This window comes from Eumetopias jubatus, unplaced genomic scaffold (genome assembly GCF_037043125.1).
Source record: "Eumetopias jubatus isolate StellerSeaLion01/CBP00866 unplaced genomic scaffold, mEumJub1_p1.0 scaffold_3, whole genome shotgun sequence".
Classification (NCBI taxonomy): domain Eukaryota; kingdom Metazoa; phylum Chordata; class Mammalia; order Carnivora; family Otariidae; genus Eumetopias; species Eumetopias jubatus.
Genome location: NW_028274809.1, coordinates 1,208,833 through 1,233,914, shown reverse-complemented (window position 1 = coordinate 1,233,914; position 25,082 = coordinate 1,208,833). Strand labels below are relative to the sequence as shown.

Sequence of the window (25,082 nt, the reverse complement as noted above, 5' to 3'; positions counted from 1 at the left end):
AGGGACTTTTCCCCCTTCTTATACACACAATACCATTAAAACATGTAGGAAATAAGCAGTACTTATTCAATTACCTAATATCCAGGAACTGCTCAGATTTCCCTGATTGTTCCACAAATACTTGATTCAGGATTCAAATAAGGTCCACGGGGAGCATTTGGCAGACAACATCTTTTACCAGTTTCTATCACCCTCCCCGCCCCCGCTTTTCTTTTTCTTTTTTTTTTTAGTGTCATTTATTGAAGAAATGAGATCGTTTTTATTGTAGAATTTGCCACATTGTTGTTTTTACTCATAGTCTTTTTAACCCTGAGGATGTATTTCACTAGTGATGGGTAGTGAGGTTACTGAGTTTAAAAGTTACTTGAATTAATTCCCGTTGTAGTTTAGCTACTGTCTTAATGTACAGTGAAGATAATTTGTTTCATTTGGTTTGAGATTTTGGGCTTTCTTTTCTAAGACATTGATTTCACGTTGCTTTCTAATCATGTAAAACATCCGTGAGGTTCCCAGGTCAACCCAAGGATACCCTGCACACTGGAAGAAGGGGTCTCCAGGGCTGAATCCCCAGTGCCTTCCGTCCCATGGCAGCCACTGTCAGTAGGCTTTGGTTTATCCTTCCATTGTTGTTTGAAGATAAGCAAATGGATATGTTTCTACTCCATCTCTTTCATTCACTTCATACTAAGGAAGCATAGAGAGTGGGACACCTGGGTGGCTCGGTCGGTTGGGCGTCTGCCTCGGCTCAGGTCATGATGCCGGAGTCCCGGAATCAAGCCCCGCATCAGGCTCCCTGCTCAGCGGGGAGTCTGCTTCTCCCTCTGCCTCTCACCCAGCTCATGTTCTTACTCTCTCTCTCAAATAAATGGGTAAAATCTTTTGGGGGGAAAAAAAAAAAACCTTTATTTTTCAGGGGCCCCTGGGTGGTTGGTTGAGTGTCCGACTCTTGACCTCAGCTCAGGTCTTGATCTCAGGGTTGTGAGTTCAAGCCCCACATTGGGCTCAAAGCTGCGTGTCGGGAAACCTACATAAAAAAACAAAAACAAAAACCACTTTATTTTTCAGCCAGTAGAATTTTGTTTAACACCAAGTCAGAATACCTGGTGGTCTGAATTATTGACATCTGTTTATTGTTAAGGCAATTCCTTTAAAAACCTAGGAAGTAAATTGTAAGGTTTGCAAATATTGGTTATATCCAACGTCATGTCTCTACACCAATAATCTGTTTATATTGTGTTGAATTTGTTTGAAAGAGATGTTCCTTACATACATGGGGCCTCTATTTCGTATGGTTAGGTAGGAAAGATGGGATAACAGGATTTTATGAGGTACTTAATTTTTGGCTACTAAATACAATAAATTAGTTGGAATCAAGAGCACATTTCCTTTCATTTCACTTTCACAATGAGCTTTCTCAGACTCACAGATTCTTAGAGTGAAGAGGATGTGATTGACCACAGTCTTCACCTGTCGTTTTCCAGAATAAAATCTGAGCCAAGAGTGGGGAAGTGAAAGCTGAAGTTAGATCCAGGTGTGCTGCCTTCCAACTTCTACCCCCAGGCTGCTGCTGTGCGCTTCCTTGTTTCCCACAGGACCTGCCTTTTTATCCCAGCTCGGTGGACACCTTGCTGCCACTGTGGGCTGCCCTTCCTCACGTTTGAGGGACAGCGATGCCAGGGATTCAAGTCCTCATTGGTCCTTAGGCTTCCCACAGGTAATGCAGCATCCCAGAGCACCTGCTGGGGCAGCGTGTGCGAATGAGTTCTGCAGCACACTTCTCCCCAGGTTTCCAGCGCCAAACGCCATTTCTGTGGTGCTCCGACCATGTCGCCTTCCAGGGGACAGTGGAGCTGCATTCTGGGGGAGAGGTGTGTTTGTGCAGCACATGGGTGTAGATGGCCTGCCTGCCCTCCATCTGGCTAGCCGTTTCTTCTCAGCTCTTTGAGGCACTACCTTACAGCACTAGTTCTGACATATTTTTCTCTGATTCCTTACATTAAGTATTTAGTTGCTTGTTTCAAAAACCACCAGTCATGCTTGTTAGGGAATAAAAGCACCTGTCTTTGCTGTGCTGTGGTGAAGAGGTAAGGGGCCCAGGGCCCAGGAGCCAGCTGAGAACTCTGAACACTCATTGCCGACACTGCCGTGCTTTGTAGGTACTTAGAAAAATGCAGTGAAAATAAGCGTCATGTTCTGCTTTCTTAGTTGGAAAGTATAGACATATGTTTGATGATCCTTCTGAAAGAGGCAGCTGAAAATATTTCAAGGAAGGTGGGAGGTTTTTTTGCACAACAGAATTTTGAACCCACTCGCTTTACTGTGGACCGTGGACTGTGCTTTTGTCTGGGAAGCCAGATTTTCCAGTAGACAGGGAGGAGGCTTCGTGGCCAAGTCCAGGCTGGCTCTGTCACTTCTGAGTTATGTGTTCCGTGGCAGACTTTTTTTTTTTTTTTTAATAGCCTTTATTTTTTAGAGCAGTATTGAGGTCACAGCAAAGTTGAGTTGCAGGTGCAGGGATCTCCACATGCCTCTGTCCCTCTTATGCACAGCCTGTCCCACTGTCAACACCCCACCCCCCCAACACACAGAAGCACCTTTGTTAGAACCTGCATCGACATGTCATCACCCAAAGCCCTCACAGACTTTTGAGCTGAATCTTCCAACTTCAAGATGGAAACACGTGACAAGGTAGTTTTTAAATTTTTTACTAAATGAGTTTAGGAGCTGAGTTTATAGTAGGTAGCACTGAATGTCAGTAGTGGAAATTGTGTCAAGCTACAGAAATATTTTTAGGAATGAAGACTGCAAGGCATTTCATTCACATGGAAGGAACATGGGAAAATAAACTGTAGTCCCTTGTATGGCCCTGGTTCTTTACACCACTGCTTCCCTCTGGATTTCTAGAGAGGTTTTCTGGCAGCAGAAAAAGTGAGCAGGGGCTCACATCTACCGTGGAGGGCTCCCAGGACTGCAGAACACCTCCTGTGTTTCTAATCTGTCTTGCATACTCTTGCCCTTTTAATATTTATTTATAAGCACATGAGGCAAAACAAAGTAATTTCTGTCAGGTCATAATTTACGTAAAACAGTTTCATTCAGTGCATACATTTTTCATCTTGTCCCTTGACCAGCCAGGCTGCAGCAAATGACTGCTTTGAGGGAGTGGCCTTGTGTTTCTCCCCAAGAGTCCGGTTGTGCTGCTTTTTGTAAAGCAGACTGATAGACTTTGAGAGTAGGCTTAACACTCAGGCATTGGGATTCCATGCCAGTTTTCTGTTAAGTTCCTTACTTTCCTAGATTTCTTAAACTTAAAGGCAAGTAATTATTAAATGTGTTCTTGATGCCACATTACCATTATGCAACAGCAAATGGCTTTTCTTTGGAACATCAGCAGTAGGGTACCTTGGGATCATTTCCTCAATGAGCCTCCAGAGTGAGAGTGTCTTGTGGCCCTGAGTCTCAGCTCGAGCCACATTGAGGTCCCTGGACCAGATGAAAATCACCAGGAAGTCCGTTTGCTGCTGAGAAGGCGTGTGGACCTGCACAGGTCTCTCGTGGACCAAGAAGTGGTTTTCATTTGTCTAATATTTTTCTTTTTCTTAGAGAAAAAAATTAAAAGTATGCTATTTTAAATATGTTTAGTATCAAACACATCTTGGGAAACCGCACAAATCAAATATATGGCTTGATGGATTATAATAAAGTGAACACGGTTCCAATCAAGCGATACAACCATGCCAGCCACGCCAGAGGGCCCTTCCTGGTACCCCATCCCAGAGACGGAACCTGTCCCCCCTAGAGGGGACCACTGTCCTGACTTTTCTAGTATGAATCTCCCCTTGCATGCTCTTCGTACAGCATGCTCACCCAAATGTGCCCCTCTGGGTGCTGTGGGTGAGTTTTGCCCATTTTGTTTTAGATGTGCTTAGGACTTTCTTACAATGAGAAGGGAAAGAACCTGAAGAAATTTTTTCCATCTAAAATTATTAAGAAAAAAACCTAAATGAGAATATACAATAGAATAAATAAGAGAAGTGACTACTCAAAATGTTTTGGTTGTATATATATTTTCAGAATTGTAGCTTTACTTAAAGAGGAAGAGTCTCTTTGGTGCCCAGGGTAAAACATCCCATGGTTCCTTCAGAAGGACCTGCTCTTGGTGCTTCAGTCTTGGTTAAATACTGTGAGCAGACCAAGGACTCACGCTCATCTGTTTGCACATTGGAGACACCTTGCAGGTGGAATCTTCTTTGCTCACCTTCCTTCACTTTTGCATTAACTACTCACTTGTGAAATTGAAATGAAAAACGTCATATTTATGGTTCTCATAACCTCCCATATCCCATGTTGAATATTAGTGATCTTCTAGTGTGTTCTGTTGGTGACCATGGTCTTTGTCTTTCGCTGCTCTTGTCTGTTCAGTGCATTGCCTAACGAGGCAGTTCCTGCTCCTCGATGCCAGTGCCATGAATTCAGTAAACACTTAGCAAACATTCACAGTAGGAATTAGGTCCTGTTATCGGGGCACATAAAACCTGGAGAGAGAATTCGGAGATCACAGATAACTACGAATCTGAACCAGACGTGCCTATCCGTGAGGGGCGGCCCATCATGTGCAGGAGTGGGGGCCGGAGGTATATTTGGCAGAACAATACAAACCGCCTTGTCATTTTGCTCACTCCATTACCAGTTCACTGTCCCCGGGGGTTTTAGCTTTCTTGTGTTTTGCTGCTTGTTTGACAAATCACGCGTGTGTGGAAGTTCTCGCTCACGTGGCTGGGAGCCTTGTCTTTGCTGGGTAGGCTTTAAGTGTGCGGCAGAGGTTGCTCGGTGGGTGATGAGAAGCTTTTAAACTTAATTCAAGAGACAGAAGTTCCTGAGATGGTTCTTCTTGGTAACAAAATAAGCATGAAAAAGGTGAAAGGGTCAGGGGACTCAGCAGTTAGGTTGGCGCATGAGGGAATGGATTGGAAATTAGTGAGATTGATTCTCCATGAAATTTACTGCAAATTAGTAGAAGGCTTGCCAAAGGCAAGTGAGTGAAATAAAATAGTTTTTGTAGCAGCTCCATTCTTTCTTGAATAAACCTCTGGCATTTGTTTTTTGCTACACTATATTTTACTGGTAAATATTTTTCTTCAAATTGACTTTGAAACACAAATGCACCCCTTTAAGAAGGAAATTTGCCATAAATAGAAGGTAACTATATTAATACAAAGAAAAGCAAGCCAGTATTATTAGATTCTAGCTGATACTTAGCCTCTTCTTTCTTTGTTAAAAACAATAACATGATTAGCTCTGTTCAACTTAATAGCCTAAAACTAGAGACCTTTCCCGTGGCACAACATGGAGGATGGAGAAGGGCATGAGTGCCTCGCTGGGCTGTCGGTGTTGTCATGCGTTCAGCGGGCAGTGGGTGGTGAGGAGAACAAGGACCTTGTGAGGACGGGGAAGGGCCTGGCCTGGGGCACGTGCTCCTCATACCAGGTGTGTGGTCCTCGCGTCACTCTGACAGCATCTGTCCAGCCTGGTAAGACCCCACTTCAAACACCAGGGGGCGCAGAGCTGGCCAAGAGCAACCTGGCTGTACTCACCTGCTGTTCTTGGCTTTCGCCCCCCACCCCCCACCACAGCCGTGTGCTGCCTGGTGTGTGTGGGACCTGCTCCTCTTTGCTGAAATGTACCATCAGGCACTTAACAGTGTGTGGTCAGCACACTGACTCTCTGGGCCGGTAGAGGTAGGGTGTGCCAGGGGACTCTAGGCAGCCAGACAAAGGAACAGGCCACTGTTGGATGAGGTTTTGTGAGTTCAATGAGGTGACACACTGCCTGGCTCGCAGAAGCACCAGGAAATACTGTCTTTCGGAGCGGTGCCTGGTATTTTATGCTCCACCAATCTATGTATGAGTGGAAGGTAATCTTTGTTCTGATGTAATTTAAGACTCTCTAGAAGTTGCAGAAATAGAGCAGAGAATTCCTGTGCACCTGATAATTTTTTTACATTGTTTTAATATCTAAGTAACTTTTTTTTTTAAGATTTTATTTATTTATTTGACAGAGAGAGAGACAGCGAGAGAGGGATCACAAGCAGGGGGGAGCGGGAGAGGGAGAAGCAGGCTTCCCGCCGAGCAGGGAGCCCAACCAATGTGGGGCTGAATCCCAGGACCCTGGGATCATGACCTGAGCCGAAGGCAGATGCTTAATGACTGAGCCACCCAGGTGCCCCCTAAATAACTATTGATCACTCTTTGGGGTTTTTTTTGTTTGTTTGTTTTAGAGGAATCTTCATTCTTAGCTGGTGAAGAATGGGAGAGATAGAAGGAACATACAGAGTCCTGCAGACTCCAGGGACACGCTTGGGCACCCAGATCCCAGCAGGGGTGAGCACCCTCGAGCCTGGGCAGACTCTCTCGGCAACAGTGGCACAGGCGTCAGCCAGAATGCAGGAGAAGCATCTTCACATCCGAGTGAAGCTGCTGGACAACACTATGGAAATATTTGACATTGAGGTAAGAAGTATAATGTTTGGAAGAATATTTCCTTATACCTTCTGAAAGTCAGGTATTATGCACCACAGTCCATGTTGCTGATCAGACTTTGCCTATTTATCAAGCTGACCAAGAGTGACTTTGGTAACACTAAGATCCTTGCGAACAGTGGATCTGGGTTTCTCCTTTTATTTTGGAAAGTGGTATTCTCCTGTCTCTCCTTTAAAATTCTGATATGGGGGCACCTGGGTGCTCAGTTGGTTAAGCGTCCAGCTCTTGATTTCGGCTTAGGTCATGATCTCAGGGTCATGAGATTTAAGCCCGGGGTCAGGCTCTCCGCTCAGTGGGGTGTCTGCTTCTCTCCCTCTGTTCCTTCCCCAACTGTGCGCATGTGCGTGTGCATGTGTGCGCGCTCTCTCTCTCTCTCTCTCTCTCTCACTCTCTCTAAAAGAAAATCTTTAAAAAAAATATTTTTAAGAAATTAAAATAAAATTCTGATACAACATGGCCTTTCCATTCTTCTTCTGAAAGGCTGGCTGAATGCTATAGAGCACAAGCCAGACCCAGATGGCCTCTGCCCCATTCTGCCCGGGTGCAGGGGGGCAGTTAGCCTCCCGGTGGGTTAGCTCCTCATCTGAAACATGGGGGTGATCATAGCCCCCTTTCTTTGGGTGGCTGTAGTGAGGCCCGAGCATTCAGGACAGCCGTGGAGAGGACCGAGCACTCACCGTGCAGGCAGTACTGCATAGTATTAGCATAGGATTTGTTTATCAGCAGTAATAACATTTTTATTTTGAAAATTCCCTAGTAGATTGCACTGGTAATGTTGGTAAAAACCATTGAATATAACAAAACTGTGTAACTGTATGTAAGTGTATATATGTATTTAAATACTTCTTAGACACACATAATACTTTAGAAAACACTGGTTTTCTAAATGGCATTAGAATGATTGTGATTTTTAAAAATTATTTATTTTATATGTAATGCATAAATATGTTCTCTCTTTTCTAATATTTTCATATTGGTTTAAAGTAATAGCTTTAGAAGTTTTTTCTGCTCTTAATGTCATAAAAGGAAGGACAAGAGAATGAATTTAAACTTTACCAGGAGGTTTATTTGTGCTCAGGATGTCTGTCAAGAAGTCAGGATGCTACCCAGAAAATGAGATTATTGAGGTAGGGGCCAGGCTGTGAGGAGCCTAAAGGAAACCTCTAGGCTCTGGTGATGCCTAATTGCAAAATACATTGCATGGGAAAAGGTAAGGTGGGGGGCGACATAGTGACCCAGCGGGTCGTGGAGTGGGGCTGGAAGTCAGGGCTGTCCTCCGGTCCTCTTGCCTCGGGCCCTGGGCACACCAGCCTCTCTGGCCTCTCTTGCTTGAGTATTTGATTGCAAGTATCTAGTGCATAGATTCATAGTATCTGAACTCACAGGACCCTGAATGCTTCTTTTAAGTCTTATTTGAGGAGGAAATCGAATACCATTTCATCAGGGCAGTAGTAATTAAAACTGGTAGGACCTATTTGTCCCAACTTCCCGAGTCATTCCTGTGTTGCCAGAGGCAGCCTCTGCCAGGAAGGTAGTCCAAAACAGGCAGCCTTTGAACCCTGGAGAGCTAGTGGTTGGCTGTTGGCTCTCTTTGGCAGCATTTCCTAGCTCTTCTTGGTACTCTCTGGTAAGTCACGTGCAGGAAATGGGTTAAAGATCTGGGAGGTTAGTTGGGCTCCCAAATCTCCTCCAGCCAAATGCTCGCAAGAGTGTCCACCATGTTCCGATCCTTTGATAAACACACCCACTACGGTCTAGGCTCATAAAAGTTTCAAAATTTTTAAAAGAAAGGAAAGGAGGGATGGGAGAGGAGAAAAGAACAGGAAGAACTGAACTATTTAAAGCTTTTCTTCAAAGCCTCTTTTTTTGTCCTGCTTAATGGTCTTTATCAACTAACACAAGAAAGAAGAAAGCATACATTTATTATTGAGTCATAAATAAGATGTAACCCTTCTCCAAGATACACACTATTATATTACTAAGTGTCTGGGTCACTTAGTACACTTATACATCAGGAACTCAGAAGTGGCATTTTGTAAAGGTTTCAACATACTTAGAGCTTCTCAAAGTTGAGATTGTTGTGTCAGGGAGGAAGAATCTCCTTGGCCCTCCCAGCTCCTTCTAGCTGGACTAAGAATCAAATTGACATGAGACAGATTGACTGAAAGTCAAATCTCATAGCATACGTACAGGGAATGCACAGATAAGGAAATTCCAAACATAGTCGGGCAGTGGGATGCTCATAGGAGCACAGGAGAGGGGTTGGGTCTGGGACACAAAGGGGAGAGGGACCATTAGCAGGGAGGGGGGAGGAGAGGTCTGGGAATAGGGGTTGCCTATCCTGTAGAGAAGTGTCTCAGGCGAAAAGGAGTCTGTTAATAGCTCTCTTCCTGGTATGGGCAGGCCGTTAAGGGGGCAGTAAAGAGCTTTTCCTGAATCTGCTGGGTTTTGATTGCCTTTAACTCAAAATAATGTTCATGCCACAGTGGCCCTTCTGGGGTGGCCTGCTCTTGGCCCCTATAGTTGCTTCTGTTAATCAGATTTAACCATCATATTCATTTCCATGGGATATTTTCATAAGCCTGGCAGAGTCAGAAATTAAAGAATCACATTGCTGCCACATACCGTGAGTTGGGTGGGCTACTTTTTGAATTGTGTTACCCACCAATGGCATACCTTTTAGGAAGAGTTAAAATTCAGTATATTTTTGTAAGTTATTTGTATTCAGCTTCCAAGTACCCTGTCCTCTACAATCATATCAGTTGGTTTTGCTAAGTAAGCACTCCAAAACCTAGTAACTTAAAACAACAAATTTTGAATGCATGTTTGAATTTTGGCTTGGGAGGGTCTTCTGGTCTGGGCTGGCCTAGAGGGGCTAGTGGTCTAGGGTGGCATGTCTTCCATGTCTGGTACCCCCAGCTGGAACCTCTTTCCATTTGGAATATCGCCCTCCAAGGAGCTAGTTGGCCTTATTTGCATGGTGGTGGAAATGTTCTCAAGAGTGGAAGTTGTGAGGTACCTGTAGGCTTGGGATTCATGCATTATAGCTCCCACCATGTTTAACTGATCAGAGCAAACCAGCAGGCAAGCCCCGATTCTGAGATTGGGGAGCAATAGAGCTACTTTGATGGAGGAGTGCCAAGCAATTTGTGGCCATTTTTTTTACAGTCTACCACAACAGCTGCTGCCAATGGATGGGGAATGTAGTCCCTGGAAAGATAACTATCTCTGTGCAGCCTAGTATCTCGTGTCAGTGGGCTAGTCTTCTTTGCCAGGTGACATGCTTTGTGGGGCCTGCCCCAAAGCAAGCCACCTGGCCTTCTCTGGGGGGATGTGCTTCCCCCATAGCCCTCCACGAGAGGCTGGCCCAAGAAGGTGGGTTTGCCCTGATCCTTTCTCTCCAGTGTCTCCCATAAGTCATGGCTCCAAAGATTTAAAAGATCCAGAGATGGAGGCTGGTTGCCCCTGGGGCCCCCTCAGTGATCCACCACCACTTGTCCCCTGACCTCTGGTAACTGAACAGACCTGAGTTCACTTCTCAGTGAGTCACACAGAGAAACTGCACCAGGTAAGCTGTCGCACAAAGAAAACTTTATTTGCAGCCAATAAGGAGATCACAGGAAATAACTTCCAAAGCCAGGACTCCCGAGCAAGAATGGATGGATTCCTTTATTTAGGGTTAGGATGAATACTCAGGGGAGGCTTTGTCATTGTATGTAGAGGCGGGCATAAAGTCACACATGTGCCTTAAGGAAAGACTTGTGCTCCTCCTTGGGCAGAGGTCTTAGTATTATAGTGAGGTCAGGGTAACTGTGGGCCGCTCCGTGGTCCATCCGCACAGGTGTGAGTCCATGAGTCGGGGGTTGAGCTCCCACTGGTCCGGGTGGTCCGAGCAGTTGATATTGCCTGGGGGTGGGGGGGAGCAGTTTCATCCTCCATCACCAAATACTTTACCTGTTGGGTCTTTGCCTGAGTTAAGAGATCAGCTGGAAAGAAGAGCTTCAGGAAAAATTGGGATGAAGGTCAGTGGGTACAAGCAGATGGGCAGTAAAGGTCAGGTCTTGGGGGTCTAACTGGTGACGCTGGCTCCGCCACCCTCCACCCTTTATATTTAAGCTAAAAGACACAGGTTGTGGTCTGGTGGTGTTGGCTGTTGTGGGATGGTACACACTCGAGGTGCGGGGCGGTAGGCATACAGAACACTGAGACCACAGTCTGGGCCTCTTTTGGCAGCACAGAGGTGAAGACACTCCCTGTCCCAGAGCTCGTCTGTGGTCTCTCTCCTCCTAGAAGGCAGGTTCCAGGAGATGAGACTTTATTTGATGCACTGCAGAATCGTCGGTGTTTGGAATAGTGTCTTGCTTTGTAAATATGTGTCAAATAAAGGAAATAAAAGGTAGATTGGGTTAACATCCTTTCTTCAAGAGTGTTTTGAACTTTTCCCTCTATAGCAGAGTTTTCCAACCTCAGATTCAAGTGTGTGATTTTGTTTATTTAGGGGTTTGGGCACCAACACCCATCTGATTGCTCACTTGGTTTGTTTTTTACTTAAGTCTCGGGCAGTAGTGTCTGTGAACTTGCTGGGTTAACGCACTGATACAACCTTGGAAAACACCGGCTTCTGCATATAGATACTTACAGATCACTGGCATTGTGTAGAATTCCTAGTTGCTATTGAAAGGACCTTCTTAACTCAGGGAAGAATTTGACATGTAGTTATTTTTGAAATGCTTATATTTTGCTTCAGTGAAAATACAGAGCAGCTCAGCCTAAAGACGTCCCTGTTGGTGTTCATGCCTCTTTCCGTGCAGTGTGTTGTTTCGTGTTGGTCTTCAACAAGTAAGACGGCCTTGGCCATCCTCATTATATTTGCTTCAGAAAGTTGAGCTGCAAGTCCCCAGTTTTTTTTTTTTTTTAAAGATTTTATTTATTTATTTGAGAGAGAGAATGAGATAGAGATAGAGAGCACGAGAGGGGAGAGGGTCAGAGGGAGAAGCAGACTCCCCGCTGAGCAGGGAGCCCGATGCGGGACTCGATCCCGGGACTCCAGGATCATGACCTGAGCCGAAGGCAGTCGCTCAACCGACTGAGCCACCCAGGCGCCCCTGCAAGTCCCCAGTTTTATTTCTTTCGCCCATCTCCCAGAGATGGACAGCAACATGCAAAAGAATGAAACTGGGGGCTTCTGGGTGGCTCAGTCGGTTAAGCATCTGCCTTCTGTTCAGGTCATGATCTCAGGGTCCTGGGATCGAGCCCCACGTTGGGCTCCCTGCTCACTGGGGAGCCTGCTTCTCCTCTCTGGCTCCCCCTGTTTGTGTTCTATCTGTCTCTGTCTGTGTCAAATGAATAAATAGGTCTTTTAAAAATAATAGAATAAAAATGAAAAACAAACAAATAAAAAAAAAAAAAAAGAGTCACACACTTAACTGACTGAGTCACCCAGGCATCCTGAGCATGCAGCTCTTGATTTCAGAGTTGTGAGATCAAGCCCTGTGTCAGGCTCCCCACTGGGCATGGAGCCTGCTTAAGATTCTCTTTCTCCCTCTCCCTCTGCCCACTGCCCCCCTCAAAAGTGTGCTCTCTCTCTCCCCCTTCCTCTCTAAAAAAGAAAAAACCTCACAGCCTTTAGCTGTCACTTCCCTGCCCCATCTGTCCCTTTAGCAAACAGTAATGTACTTTCTGCCTCTCTAGGTTGCACTGCTCTGGACATTTCATATGAGTGGGGTTATACGTGGTCTTTTGTGACTGGCTTCTTTTCACTGAGCATCATGTTTTAGAGGTTGATCCATGTTGTAGAATGCATCAGGACTGCTTTCTTTTTTGTGCCCAAATAATACTCCGGTGTATGGGTAGGCCACATTTTGTTTATCCATTCATCAGCTGTCAGGCACTCCACCTTTGGCTCTTAGGAACAATACTGCTATAAACATTCACATTCCGGTGTTTGTGTGGACATGTATGTGTCTGTTGCTCTTGAGTGTATTCCGAGGAGTGGAATTGCTGGGTAAAGTGGTAACTGCTCAGTTATTTGAGGAACTGCCAGACTGTTTTCCAGAGTGGCTGGCTGCACATCCCACCAGCGGTGGGTAAGGGCTCTGTTCTGTCCATGTTCTCACCTACATTTGTATTATCTGGCTTTCTAATTCTACTCATCCTAGCAAGCATGACGTGGGAGCTCATTATGGTTTGAGGTGAAATTCTAAGGTATTTTTAATGGCTAAAGAAGGGAAGGTTTTGAACCAAAAATTTAAGAATTATACCATTAAACAGTTACCTGCAGGCTGGCTCCTTGGGGAGGTTGTGAGTAGTTATGAAGTTAACCCCCTCACAGAGCCCAGGTACACCTGTGGGACAAACCTTCCTACATCCCAGGGTAGTGAGGGCCACCGAGAAAGCGCAGCTGAGAGCTGGCCACAGCGCACCTGAGATGGAGCTGGCTAAGAGCAGAAGCTTAAAACTTTCTTTAGAGTCTTCATGTAAATTTATAGAACAAGGAACTTTTATTGACACTGTACTTTTCAGTCCGTTATTTATCTCATTTGTAAGTAACAGCTACCAGTATCTTTGATTCCCCTTGTCCATATAAGTCATTTGCTGCCACCAACTTAGACTTACCAGGACTTTGTAAGATAGTTGGGTGACATACACTTTGTGGTTCTTTATGTTGATGACTAATGAAATTAGAATACTTTCTGTGTGGAAGGGTATTTATCTGCTGATGCGAGGAAGGGAGAGAGGCCTGCACGGTGGAGTCCGGGGAGGCGTCTGCCTCAGCTTCGGTTGTGTCTCATTTTAAGTGACATTTGACATTTATTGATGGGAGTTTTAGCTACCCGTGGGTCAGTCAGTGGCCAGTTTTTTGATCTAGTAAAGTCTTGACTTGTTTTCAGTTGATTAAATGAATTTTGTGGTTTTGAAAATAGAAATCTGGCCAGAGCTCTAGAAAGTCTTTTTTTCCTGAACTGTAAAAGAAACGATCTGGAAGTCGTGTGTCAGCTCGTCTTGTCCTGTGTGCAGAGTCACGGGGTAGAAATGCTTTCCCTCCACGCCGCTCTGTGTGGAAGACCTGTAAACGTTATTCCTGGGGCAGTGGAGGGAGAGGCCCTCTCTTAGACCTCAGGACAAGATTTCTAGAACAGATACACCCATAGTCATTGGTTACTCACCACCAGGTTTAGGAACTAATGTGAATTTTAGCTTTTCTGTTATCTGGAAGCTAATAATGTGGAAACGGTGATATTTAGTATTTTAGATTAAAAGAATTAATCTGGGATATAGTTTGGGTGTGTGAGACCTCACCCGTGGAAGTGAACGTCCTGTGCCTTTGCTGATAAGTGGGGAGTGAGTTCTAACGAATATGAGGGTTTTCTTGATTATTCATTCAACGGTTTGCTCACATTCCCCTCTTTATCATACTTAAAATTTGGGGAATAGGATTGCTTTTTGTTGTTTTTGAGAATTGGAAAAGCTTTAGTTAAATATGTGACAAGAGGGAGGACAAAGTCTCAGTCATGAAGTTCCATGCTAGTTGCTATTCTAGTAAAAACTTAATGTTTTCCTTCTGGCCAGGAAGAAATAGTCAAAATTCCAGAAAGTATCATAGCCAGATGTTTGTCATTGCTCCCACATGAACATCCTAAATATGGCAAATAAACCGCCTTAGAACTTACTTTGGTCTGATCTCAGAAGAAAAGTTAGTAATTCAGCATCTGAATTTGGGGATAATACAGGCTTTATACAAAAGCTCTTGTGTATTTCTAGTATGTACAGCGATTATATGACTCTGTCCTAGCTGTAGAGCCGTGTTATTTTGTCTGAGAAAGTTGATCTGTTTCTTTGACCCTGTTGCCCAGGAATGTGGCAGGGCGGTACCGGGCAGGGATGTGGACATTTTTATTCTCAGTGACTGAGTCGTGGCATCAGAGCTCCCAGTGCTGCCTCCTGCAGCCGACCTCAATGTGCACGCAGCATGAGGTCAGCGTACACAGTCTCTTAGACGTGATCATGACTGGCAAGGAAGCTAGACCAGTAAATGGAAAAGAAAAGGGAACTGTCTTCCTCCTGACCTTTGTACCGGTGAGAGCCCCATCACCACAGTCATGTAATGGAGCTCTTTCAGGGTCTCAGCAGAGGGTCATGGACATGGGTTATCTTGACTTGGAATGCCGCTTTTGGGGCTCCTGAGTTCTGGCGCCTGGCGGCTTTATCTCCTATCCTCAGCAACCCCAGCAGGAAATGGGAATGCAGGGATGGAGTGAGCTCCCAGGTGAGCTCTGAGTCCCCGTACTGTCTCCAGAAACCCTGTGTCCTGTACTTACCCCAGTGATATTCCCATTTCTCACCTGAAAGAATTTGGTTCTACAGTGGTTTGTTCCAAGGAGGCCAGGGAGCTAAACCTATATCTGATTTGCTGACTTGGCCTTTGAACCATGGCTCCCCTTCAGTTCTTTTCATCTCTTCCCCGAAATTTTAGATGCCTACATTCTAGGCCCAACTCCCCACAGGTAGGTGGCCCACTCGAAGGTGGTGCTTGCCTGCTGAGCTCTTCCTTGGGGCCCCCAGGTCCAGCATGCTTATCCCCCCCTTTCTGCAGCTGGTTTCCTTCCCTCTATTCCTAAAGAGTCACCACATGGGACAAGTTAGGACCAAGTTTTTAAATCTCAACCCTTAGCTGCTTGATGGCATGTGGGAGTGCCTTTTTCTAAGTCTGGGAACTGCTTGGATCAGGTGTCCCATCTGGAACTGTGGGATAACATGGTGCCTGTCTCCTCCTGCTGGGGCCATGTGGGTTGCAGGTGAGGGCAGTTCCCAGAGGCTGGAAAGGCGCAAAGTCATCCTCTGTGGGCCTTTCCTCAACTGCCCAGTGCGCGCGCGCGCACACACACACACACACACACACACACACACACACACCTCAACTGCCCAGTGCGCGCGCGCACACACACACACACCTCAACTGCCCAGCGCGCGCGCACGCACACACGCACACACGCACACACGCGCACACACACACACACACACACACACACCCTTTTCCTTGGAGCCCGGGCTCACTGCTTTCCGAGTATACTAGAATTCATCCTCGTTCCACTGGTGAACACTGAGGTGGTATGTGTCATTGTGGGCACACGTGTGGGTTTCTCTAGAGTGTGTTCCTAGCGTGGACTCTGTGGTTGTGAGATGCGTCCACCCTAGTCCTGCCCAGATCGTGCAGGATTGCTCTGCTGACTGGTTACACCACTTGACACTCCCTCCTTCCACACAGTGCCCTCCCCGCTGTGTTTGCCTCTCTCCCCTTGTCCAGCCATCTCCTGGTTCTCTGCGGCCTTTCTGCTCTCTTAACCTTGCTCTTCTGTGGGTGCTGCTGCCTGTGCCGGCCCTGTGGGGAGCCCGACTGATTGCTGCCACCAGCTGGGCATCACAGTTTGCCCTTCTTCCTGCTGCTCCAGCCTCTGGGGGCCTTCCACACCTGGCTCCAAATTTGGGTCACAGGGTGCCTGTAAGACATGCTGTGCGGTTGAGCAGGTCCTCAGGTGATTCGGGCAGGACCAGGGCCTGTGGCTTTGAGAAGAGTTGGTGCATTCTGCCCTCCCCACCAGTGCTCCCAAACATTTGTTGACGCCATTTTTTCCTGGTCCTACCCCTCCATTCATTCATTCATTCATTCATCATTGAACAAAGACAAACAAATCCTCTTCTTCACAGCCCCATCTGAGTTTCATTTCTGTGGAGCATTTCTGGGTCATACCATCCCCACATTTTCAGTATGAAGAAAGCTAATTCTAGGTTATTGATCTCTCGCAGATATAGAAAGTAACCAAGATCCTCCAGAAAATTGATTGTGGAATTACAGTTATCTCTTTCTTCAAAGAGTGTATTCTGCTTTTCCAGTTTTGTTTTTTTTTTAAGTTTATTTCTTTTAGTACTCTCTATGCCCAATATGGGGCTTGAACTCATGACCCTGAGGTGAAGAGCCACACACTCTTCCAATGGAGCCAGCCAGGTGCCCCTGCGTTTTCATTTCTATAGAGTGTTTTGTACATGTTTTATTGTTCTCTCACAGTGATGCATTCACAGGACAGCACTTACATGGACAGCATGTCCACATCCGCAGGGAAGCTGTGCCCTGGTGAGGCCCCTGCCTCACGTGTTCACAGAAACCTGGGGCTCCACACTGTTACTCACTGCGTGGGACCTGGAAGACCAACCAGGATGTCACTTGGGGTTGCTGACACTTAAGGTTTTAGATGGAATTGACCTGCAAAGTAATTTAATTTCCATTATACAAATAGTACATACTCACTGTAGAAAAATAGAAAAATTTAAATGGCCCACAACCAAGGACAACTACCCAGAGGGAACAGCCGTTCACATTTTTCTGAAAACCCTTCTTTTACCTTTTACCTGCTACATATATTAAATAAAATTGGAATCAGACTTACATGCATTTTTTTATAGTCTATTTTTAAACTTAACACATTATGAATATTTTTCTATGTAGTTACTCTTTCGAAGTTTTTAATGGCTACATAGTTTTCTGTTTTCAATTTCTCTGTAATAAATCTTTATACACATTCTTGATTATTTCCTTTAAATAAATATGTAGAAGTGGAAGTTCTGCGTCTGAGGGTGTTGTGCAGTTTTGAGGCCTGTGATTCGTGTGGTGAAATGGCTCTCCACAGACGGGAGCATACCCCCTCCCCTGCCGCCAGCAGTGTGCACCCCTGCTCATTTCTCCCCTTCATCAGCAGTTCATATAATAACTGTTAATAAAATCTCCAGTTTAATAGCCAAGAGCTTATGCTTTTTACACAATTTCATCAGATGACTTTATCTTTTTTGTTTTGTGGGTTTAGGGAGATTTTTTTCTGGTATTTGATCTACATCATTTTTTTGTTCTTTTTTCATTGTGGTAAAATACGCATGACAGGAAACATAGCCTCTTAGCCACCTTTACACGCATGGTTCGGGGGCATTAAATACACACACACTCTTGCATCCTCTCCGTAACTCTTTTCATCTTGTCAGACTAAACTGTCCCCATGAAACACTGACTTTCCAGCCCCGGGCGCCCACAATTCTGCTTTCTGTCCCTTTGAATCTGACGACTCTCCATGTCCCATGTGAGTGGAATCCTACACTATTTGTCTTCTGGTGACTGGCTTAATTGCAGAGCATGATGTCCTCAGGGTTCAGCCTTGCTGAAACAGGTGTGCGAATTCGCTTCCTTTTTAAGGCTGAGTCATCTTCCACTGTGTGCATGGACCACATCTCGCTCATCCATTCATCTGTCAATGAACACTTTAGCTCTCGGGGATAACGGTGCTCTGAACACAGGGGTGCAGATATCTCATGAAGACCCTGCTTCCTCTTTCTTTGGATGTGTGCCCAGAAGTGGACTTGCTGGATCATGTGGTGATTCTGTGTTTAACTTTTGAGGACTCCCCAGACCGTTTTTCCACAGTGGGTGTACTATATTGCATTCTTACCGACAGTGCACAAGGGTTCCAGATTTTCCACATCCTCTCCAACACTTGGTTGCTGTTATTTTGATAGCATCCATGCTAATGGGTATGAGGTGGTATCTCCTTGCGGTTCTTATTTGCATTTGCCTGTGATCAGTGTTGTCAAACATCTGTTCGTGTGTCTTTTGGCCATTTGTAGATCTTCTTTGGAGAAATGTCTGTTCAAGTCTTCTCCCCATTTTTAAATAGGGTTGTTTGGGGTTTGTTGTTGAGTTTTAAGAGTTCTCTATACAGTCTGGATATTAGCCCCTTATCAGAAACATGATTCACAAAGATTTCTACATTGTATTTGAAGTTTTCAAAAAAATGGGAAGTTAGGAGGGAAATAGCAAATAAATTGTGTTTGAAGTGGGAGGAAAAAAGGATGGCAATAAGAGGGAATGCTGGAGACCTCACAGAAAGTGACAGTTACAGTGACGAAAAGGACAGAAAATTTATGGAAATGACACGTAAAGATTTGATGCCCAGGAAGGGGCTGTCACTGTGGTTTGAGCTGTTGTGACTCAGTGGCTCTCAGGATGGCATTTGTTGAGCCAGTGCTTACTGAGCATCTGCCAGGCACCATTTCAGAAGCTGGAAGTACAGAGGTGAGCAGGATGGACAGTGAGCTCCGCCTTAGCGCTAGTTCTGCAGTGGGAGCTTGGCAGTAAGCAAGGTAAAACACAGAATGCTCAGTGCTCAGGAGGGAAAGAAAACAGGGAGGGGGGTGGGGCGTGGACCTCTTCTCAGAGTGGTTGGAAACAGCACATGAGGGGCCTTGAGGTGCAGGCGGAAATGTACCAAGGGTATGATGACTGGATCAGAGCCCGGTCAGGGCCTGACCCAGGATGCGGTGTGGAGATGCAGTGTGGAGAGGAGGAACAGGAAAGTGCTCACAGTCAGTTTCGTCCTGGAAGTATTTTGGAGCTGGAGCCTATAGGATTTGCTGTGCAGAAGATGTGGGCTCAGAAACCAGAGAGCTAAGGTGATGCCAGCTTGGGTCTGAGATGGGGGCTCGTGAGGAGAGCTGCTTTGGGAGGTAGGTCAGGAGCTGTTTGGGGTTGCAAGGAGTCTGAAGAGATCGTCAGCATCTAAGTGGAGGGTACTTGCCGTGTCCTTGAGTGGCCTGTGTTCTCATGCACGAGGGCAGGGGTGGCTATTCCTGTTAACCTTCCAGAAGGTGCTAGCCTTGCCCTTCTGTGTTGCTGGGATTCTGTTCATACTGGTTCACGTTGAAGTGTGAGTATCACAAGTGTCATGCTGTTGGCCAAGGAGGCAGCTTTTTTAAACTATCCTCGGTCCTTGCTCCTGGGTGGCAGTAATTATGGGCTTTTATTTTTAGAGACTTTGACTAGTCGTTAAAGAGAAACATGAAAACATCTGTTGGTGCTTCCAAACTGCTGTTATTGGAATGCTCTGGAATGTTCTTATGCACACATCTTATGCTTTTATGTGTGTAATTTTATGGTATATATAACACAGCTTCATTTTGCCAGAGTGGCAGAGAGGATCCCAGCCCTTACTTAAGGGGTTTTTCTGATGACAGTGAAAAAAGAAATTTTTTTCTTCCTTACTCCATAATCTTAAACACCTGCCTGTAACTAATAACCTTCTCTAAAGCTTCAGTTTAGCCTTCTGTAAAATAAGTTTATTGATTAGTCTAAAATATCTTTTTTTTCCTAAAGTCTCATGTTCCTGATTATGAAAAATACATTCTTAGTATTCCGTATTTAAATATTCATGATGTTTCTTCGAAGATATCTTCATAATTATACTTTCTGGATTTGTTTTGTCTTTACTAATATGTGACGGTATGCTTTTTTCCTTTTTTTCCTTTTTATTTGCATGTGTTGATATTTGAAAATGATAAAGTCCGAATTTTGTAGCAGAAGAAAAACCAGGTATTTTCGTATTAAAGTAATTTTTGTTAAGACAACTCAGAATGACTTTAAGGCTCTAGACATTGCTATCTTCCTGCAAAATATGTTGGAACATACATGTCAAAAATACATAGTGAGCTCTTTTAAATCAAACTTATGTAAATCAAGGACATTCAGCTCCATGGCTGCTTGCTTCTGGCTTTAATTTACATCAGTCTTACATCTTTAAAACCATGCAAAATAATAAAAATGACCTAAATGAACGCAAATTGTATTATGAAATGAAATCATAAATTATATAGAAGTAGTAACATCATATAAAATTGAACTTCTTAGTATGTTAACATAAAGAGTAAAAATAAATGCCTTGCAAGACAAACTCTTGCTGAGAACACAGGTTTTACAATGGGTCCATTTTTTTTCTTATTTAGTGGAATCAAATGTGGAGAGAACTAAGAGCACTAGAGAGGGCAGACTTGTTTTGGAAAATTGTTTCCATAAAGTTCTGGAAAAACAAAGTTTTGTATTGCTGTAAATTTTCTGCAGTTTAGAAATTAATGCTATTATTTTTAATTATTCAAGTCAATTTGATTTATAAAATAATAGTGTTTTATGTTGTTTTCTGGGTTTTTTTTGTTTTGTTTTGCATTTTCTGCCCTAGGAAGTTTTTGTATTTTTTTAATTATAAAATTAATACATGTTCACAGTAAAAAATTCAGTCAAAATAAAAGAGTACAGAGGAGAGGAGCCTGGGTGGCACATTTGGTTAAGTATCTGCCTCTTGGTTTCTGCTAATGTTGTGATTTCAGGGTCATGAGGTTGACCCACATCAGGCTCTGCACTCAGTGCAGAGTCTGCTTAAGATTCTCTCTCTCTTGGGGCACCCAGGTGGCTCAGTCGTTAAGCGTCTGCCTTCGGCTCACGTCATGATCCCAGGGTCCTGGGATCAAGCCCCGCATCCGGCTCCCTGCTCCTTGGGAAGCCCACTTCTCCCTCTCCTTCTCCCCCTCCCCCTGCTTGTATTCCCTCTCTCGCTGTATCTCTCTCTGTCAAATAAATAAAGTCTTTAAAAAAAATAATTGCAAATTCCCAAGTACAATAAAATTATAATTAAAATACAGTCCACTGGAGCAAGATGGCAGAGGAGTAGGAGACCTAAATTTCATCTGGTCCCAGGAATTCAGCTAGATAGTTAGCACACCATTCTGAAAACCTACAAACTCAACAGGAGATCGAAGAAAAGAATAGCAGCAATTCTATGAACAGAAAAGTGACCACTTTCTGCAAGGTAGGATGTGCGGAGAAGTCAATCCGAGGCGATATATGGGAAGATAGACCGCGGGGCGGGAAGGAGCCTCCCATCAGCCGGCTACTGGCAAGTGATAGAGCAGCGGAGCACAAAATCAGAACTTTTAGAAGTCTGCTCTGCTGAGGGACGTCGCTCCAGTGGCTAGGTGGGGGGACGGAACCCTCCTTGGGACAGTGTGGTCTCAGGACCCTTGGGGTCACAGAAAGACCAGGGGGGTGCCTGAGTGTGGCAGAGCTCCCAGGTATCGGAGCGGGGAAGCCAGCTGCAAAGATGGAGCTGAGGAGTGGGCTCTCAGCTCAGGGTTGCCATAAACCATGATTCGTGGCACAGTCAGGCCACTGCTCTTCGAGCAGGGACCCAACAGGCGGCAGATCCAGGGAGACTCACCTTCCTCCCCTGGGAGGAGTGGCACGGGAGCACACCCCAGGAATCTGCTGGGTTTGGAGACTACAAAAGGGGTCTTGTGCCGGAGATAGAAACATTTGGTCACAGGCCAGGTGAGCACAGAGTGCAACTGGAGACCAGGGAGACAAGGAATGACTGAATGCTTTTCTCTGAGGGCTCACTGAGGAGTGGGGCCCCGAGCTCTCAGCTCCTCCAGGGCCAGAGATTGGGAGGCCACCATTTTCACTCTCATCCTCTAAAGCTGTACAAAAAGTTTTCAGGGAACGAAAGTTACTGAGCAATACTGAGTGTATTAGTTAGCCTGGCCCCTGGCAAGGGTGGGGCAATTCCACCTAGGGTAAAGACATTTTTTGAGAATCACTGCAACAGGCCCCTCCCCCAGAAGATCAGCGAGAACATCCAGCCAAGACCAAGTTTACCAATCAATGAGAACTGCAAAACTCCAGCACTAGGGGAATACAGCACATAGAATTCATGGCTTTTTTTCCCATGGCTCTTTTAGTCTTTCAAAGTTAATTTTTTTTTAATTTTCTTTATTCTTTCTTTTTCTTTTTTTCTTTTGAATTTTTCTTCTTTCCTTTTTCAACCAACGTCTTATCAATTCCTTTTTTAAAATCTTTTTTTAATTTTCATCTTTACAGTCATATTCCATCCCTTCATCATATTTAACCTTATTTTTGTATATATATATAAGTTTTTCTTTCCTTAAAATTTTGGGGAGCAGTTTCTTCTAATAGAACAAAATACACCCAGAATCTACTGTGTGGCTCTGTTCTATTCACCAACGTGATCATATTCTTTTTTTTTTTTTCTTTTCCTCCCAGTTTCGGGTCTCTTCTGATTTGTTTAGTGTATGTTTTTCTGGGGTCATTGTTACCCTTTAAGCATTTTGTTCTCTCATTCATCTATTCTTCTCTGGACAAAATGACAAAACGGAAGAACTCACCTCAAAAAAAGAACAAGAGGAGCGCCTGGGTGGCTCAGTCATTAAGCGTCTGCCTTTGGCTCAGGTCATGATCCCCGGGTCCTGGGATCGAGCCCCGCATCAGGCCCTTTGCTCCGCGGGAAGCGTGCTTCCCCCTCTCCCACTCTCCCTACTTGTGTTCCCTCTCTCGCTGTGTGTCTCTCTCTGTCAAATAAATAAATAAAAATTAAAAAAAAAAAAAGAACAAGAGGCAGTACCAACTGCCAGGGACCTAATCAATACGGACATTAGTAAGATGCTGGAACTAGAGTTCAGAATGATGATTATAAAGATACTAGCTGGGCTTAAAAAAAGCATAGAAGATAGTAGAGAATCCCTTTCTGAAGAAATATAAGAACTAAAATCTAACCAAGTTAAAATCAAAAAGGCTATTAATGAGGTGCAATAAAAAATGGAGGCTCTAACTGCTAGGATAAATGAGGCAGAAGAGAGAATCAGTGATATAGAAGACCAAATGATGGAGAATAAAGAAGCTGAGAAAAAGATAACTACTGGATCATGAGGGGAGAATTCGAGCGATAAGTGATACCATAAGATGAAACTATATTAGAATAATTGGGATCCCAGAAGAAGAAAGAGAGAGAGAGGGGCAGAAGGTATATTGGAGCAAATTATAGCAGAGAACTTCCCTAATTTGGGGAAGGAAACAGGCATCAAAATCCAGGAGGCACAGAGAACCCCCCTCAAAATCAATAAAAATAGGTCAGTACCCCAACATATACTAGTAAAACTTAGAAGTCTCAGAGACAAAGAGAAAATCCTGAAAGCTGCTCGGGACAAGAGCAGCTTTAGTTTAACCTACAACGGTAGAAATGGTAGAAACATTAGATTGGCAGCGTACCTATCCACAGAGACCTGACAGGCCAAGAAAGACTGGCATGATATATTCAGGGCGTTAAATGAGAAAAATATGCAGCCAAGAATATTATATCCAGCAAGGCTGTCATTGAAAATAGAAGGAAATATAAGAAGCTTCCAGGACAAACAAAAACTAAAACAAATTTGCAAACAGCAAACCAGCCCTACAAGAAATATTGAAAGGGGTTCTCTAAGCAAAGAGAGAGCCTAAAAGTAACATAAACCAGAAAGGAAAGAGACAATTTACAGTAACAGTCACCTTACAGGCAATACAATGGCCCTAAATTCATATCTTTCAATAGTTACCCTGAATGTAAATGGGCTAAATGCCCCAATCAAAAGACACAGGGTATCAGATTGGATAAAAACACAAGACCCATCGATATGCTGTCTGCAAAAGACTCATTTTAGACACAAAGACACCTCCAGATTTAAAGTGGTGTCTTTAGAGGGTGGAAAACCATTTACCATGGTAATGGACATCAAAAGAAAGCTGGGGTGGCAATCCTTATATCAGACAAATTAGATTTTAAACCAAAGACTCTAATAGATGAAGAAGAACACTATATCATACTTAAAGGGTCTATCCAACAAGAAGATCTAACAGTTTTAAATATCTATGCCCCTAACATGGGAGCAGCCAGTTACATAAGCCAATTAATAACAAAATCAAAGAAACACATCGACAATAATACAATAATAGTAGGGGACTTTAACACACACACACCCTCGCTGAAATGGACAGATCATCTAAGCAAAAGATCAACAAGGAAATAAAGGCTTTAAATGACACACTGGATCAGATGGACTTCACAGACATATTCAGAACATTCCATCCCAAAGCAACAGAGTATACGTTCTTCTCAGTGCACATGGGACATTCTCCAGAATAGATCACATCCTGGGTCACAAATCAGGTCTCAACCGGTACCACAAGATTGGGATCATTCCCTGCATATTTTCAGACCACAGTGCTTTGAAACCAGAACTCAGTCACAAGAGGAAAGTTGGAAGAGCTCAAATACATGGAGGCTAAAGAGCATCCTACTAAAGAAACCAGGAAATTAAAGAAGATTAATTTAAAAAACTCACGGAAACAAATGAAAATTAAAACACAACTGTTCAAAATCTTTGGGATGCAGCAAAGGCAGTCCTAAGAAGAAAGTATATAGCAATACAAACGTTTCTCAAGAAACAAGAAAGGTCTCAAATACACAACCTAACCCTACACCTAAAGTAGCTGGAGAAAGAACAGCAAATAAAGCCTAAACCCAGCAGGAGAAGAGAAATAATAAAGATCAGAACAGAAATCAATGAAATAGAAACCAAAAGAATAGTAGAACAGATCAATGAAACTAGCAGCTGGTTCTTTGAAAGAATTAACAAGATTGATAAACCCCTGGCCAGACTTACCAAAAAGAAAAATGACCCAAATAAATAAAATCATGAATGAAAGAGGAGAGATCACAACCAACACCAAAGAAATACAAACAATTATAAGAACATATTATGAGCAATATATGCCAGCAAATTAGATAATCTGGAAGAAATGGATGCATTCCTAGAGATGTATCAACTACCAAAACTGAACCAGGAAGAAAT

At 44.1% G+C, this 25,082-nt stretch overlaps 1 protein-coding gene across 5 annotated transcripts in view; it reads left to right on the top strand.

Moving 5' to 3' along the window:
• Positions 1-25,082, top strand: part of FARP2 (FERM, ARH/RhoGEF and pleckstrin domain protein 2) — a 119,082-nt gene that overhangs the window by 5,970 nt on the left and 88,030 nt on the right. For all 5 annotated transcript variants that reach the window (XM_028105351.2, XM_028105354.2, XM_028105352.2 and 2 more), the window contains exon 2: positions 6,278-6,509. In XM_028105351.2, coding sequence (XP_027961152.2) covers positions 6,306-6,509 — 204 coding nt within the window. In that variant the 5' untranslated portion in view covers positions 6,278-6,305. The remainder of the gene's footprint in view (positions 1-6,277; positions 6,510-25,082) is intronic.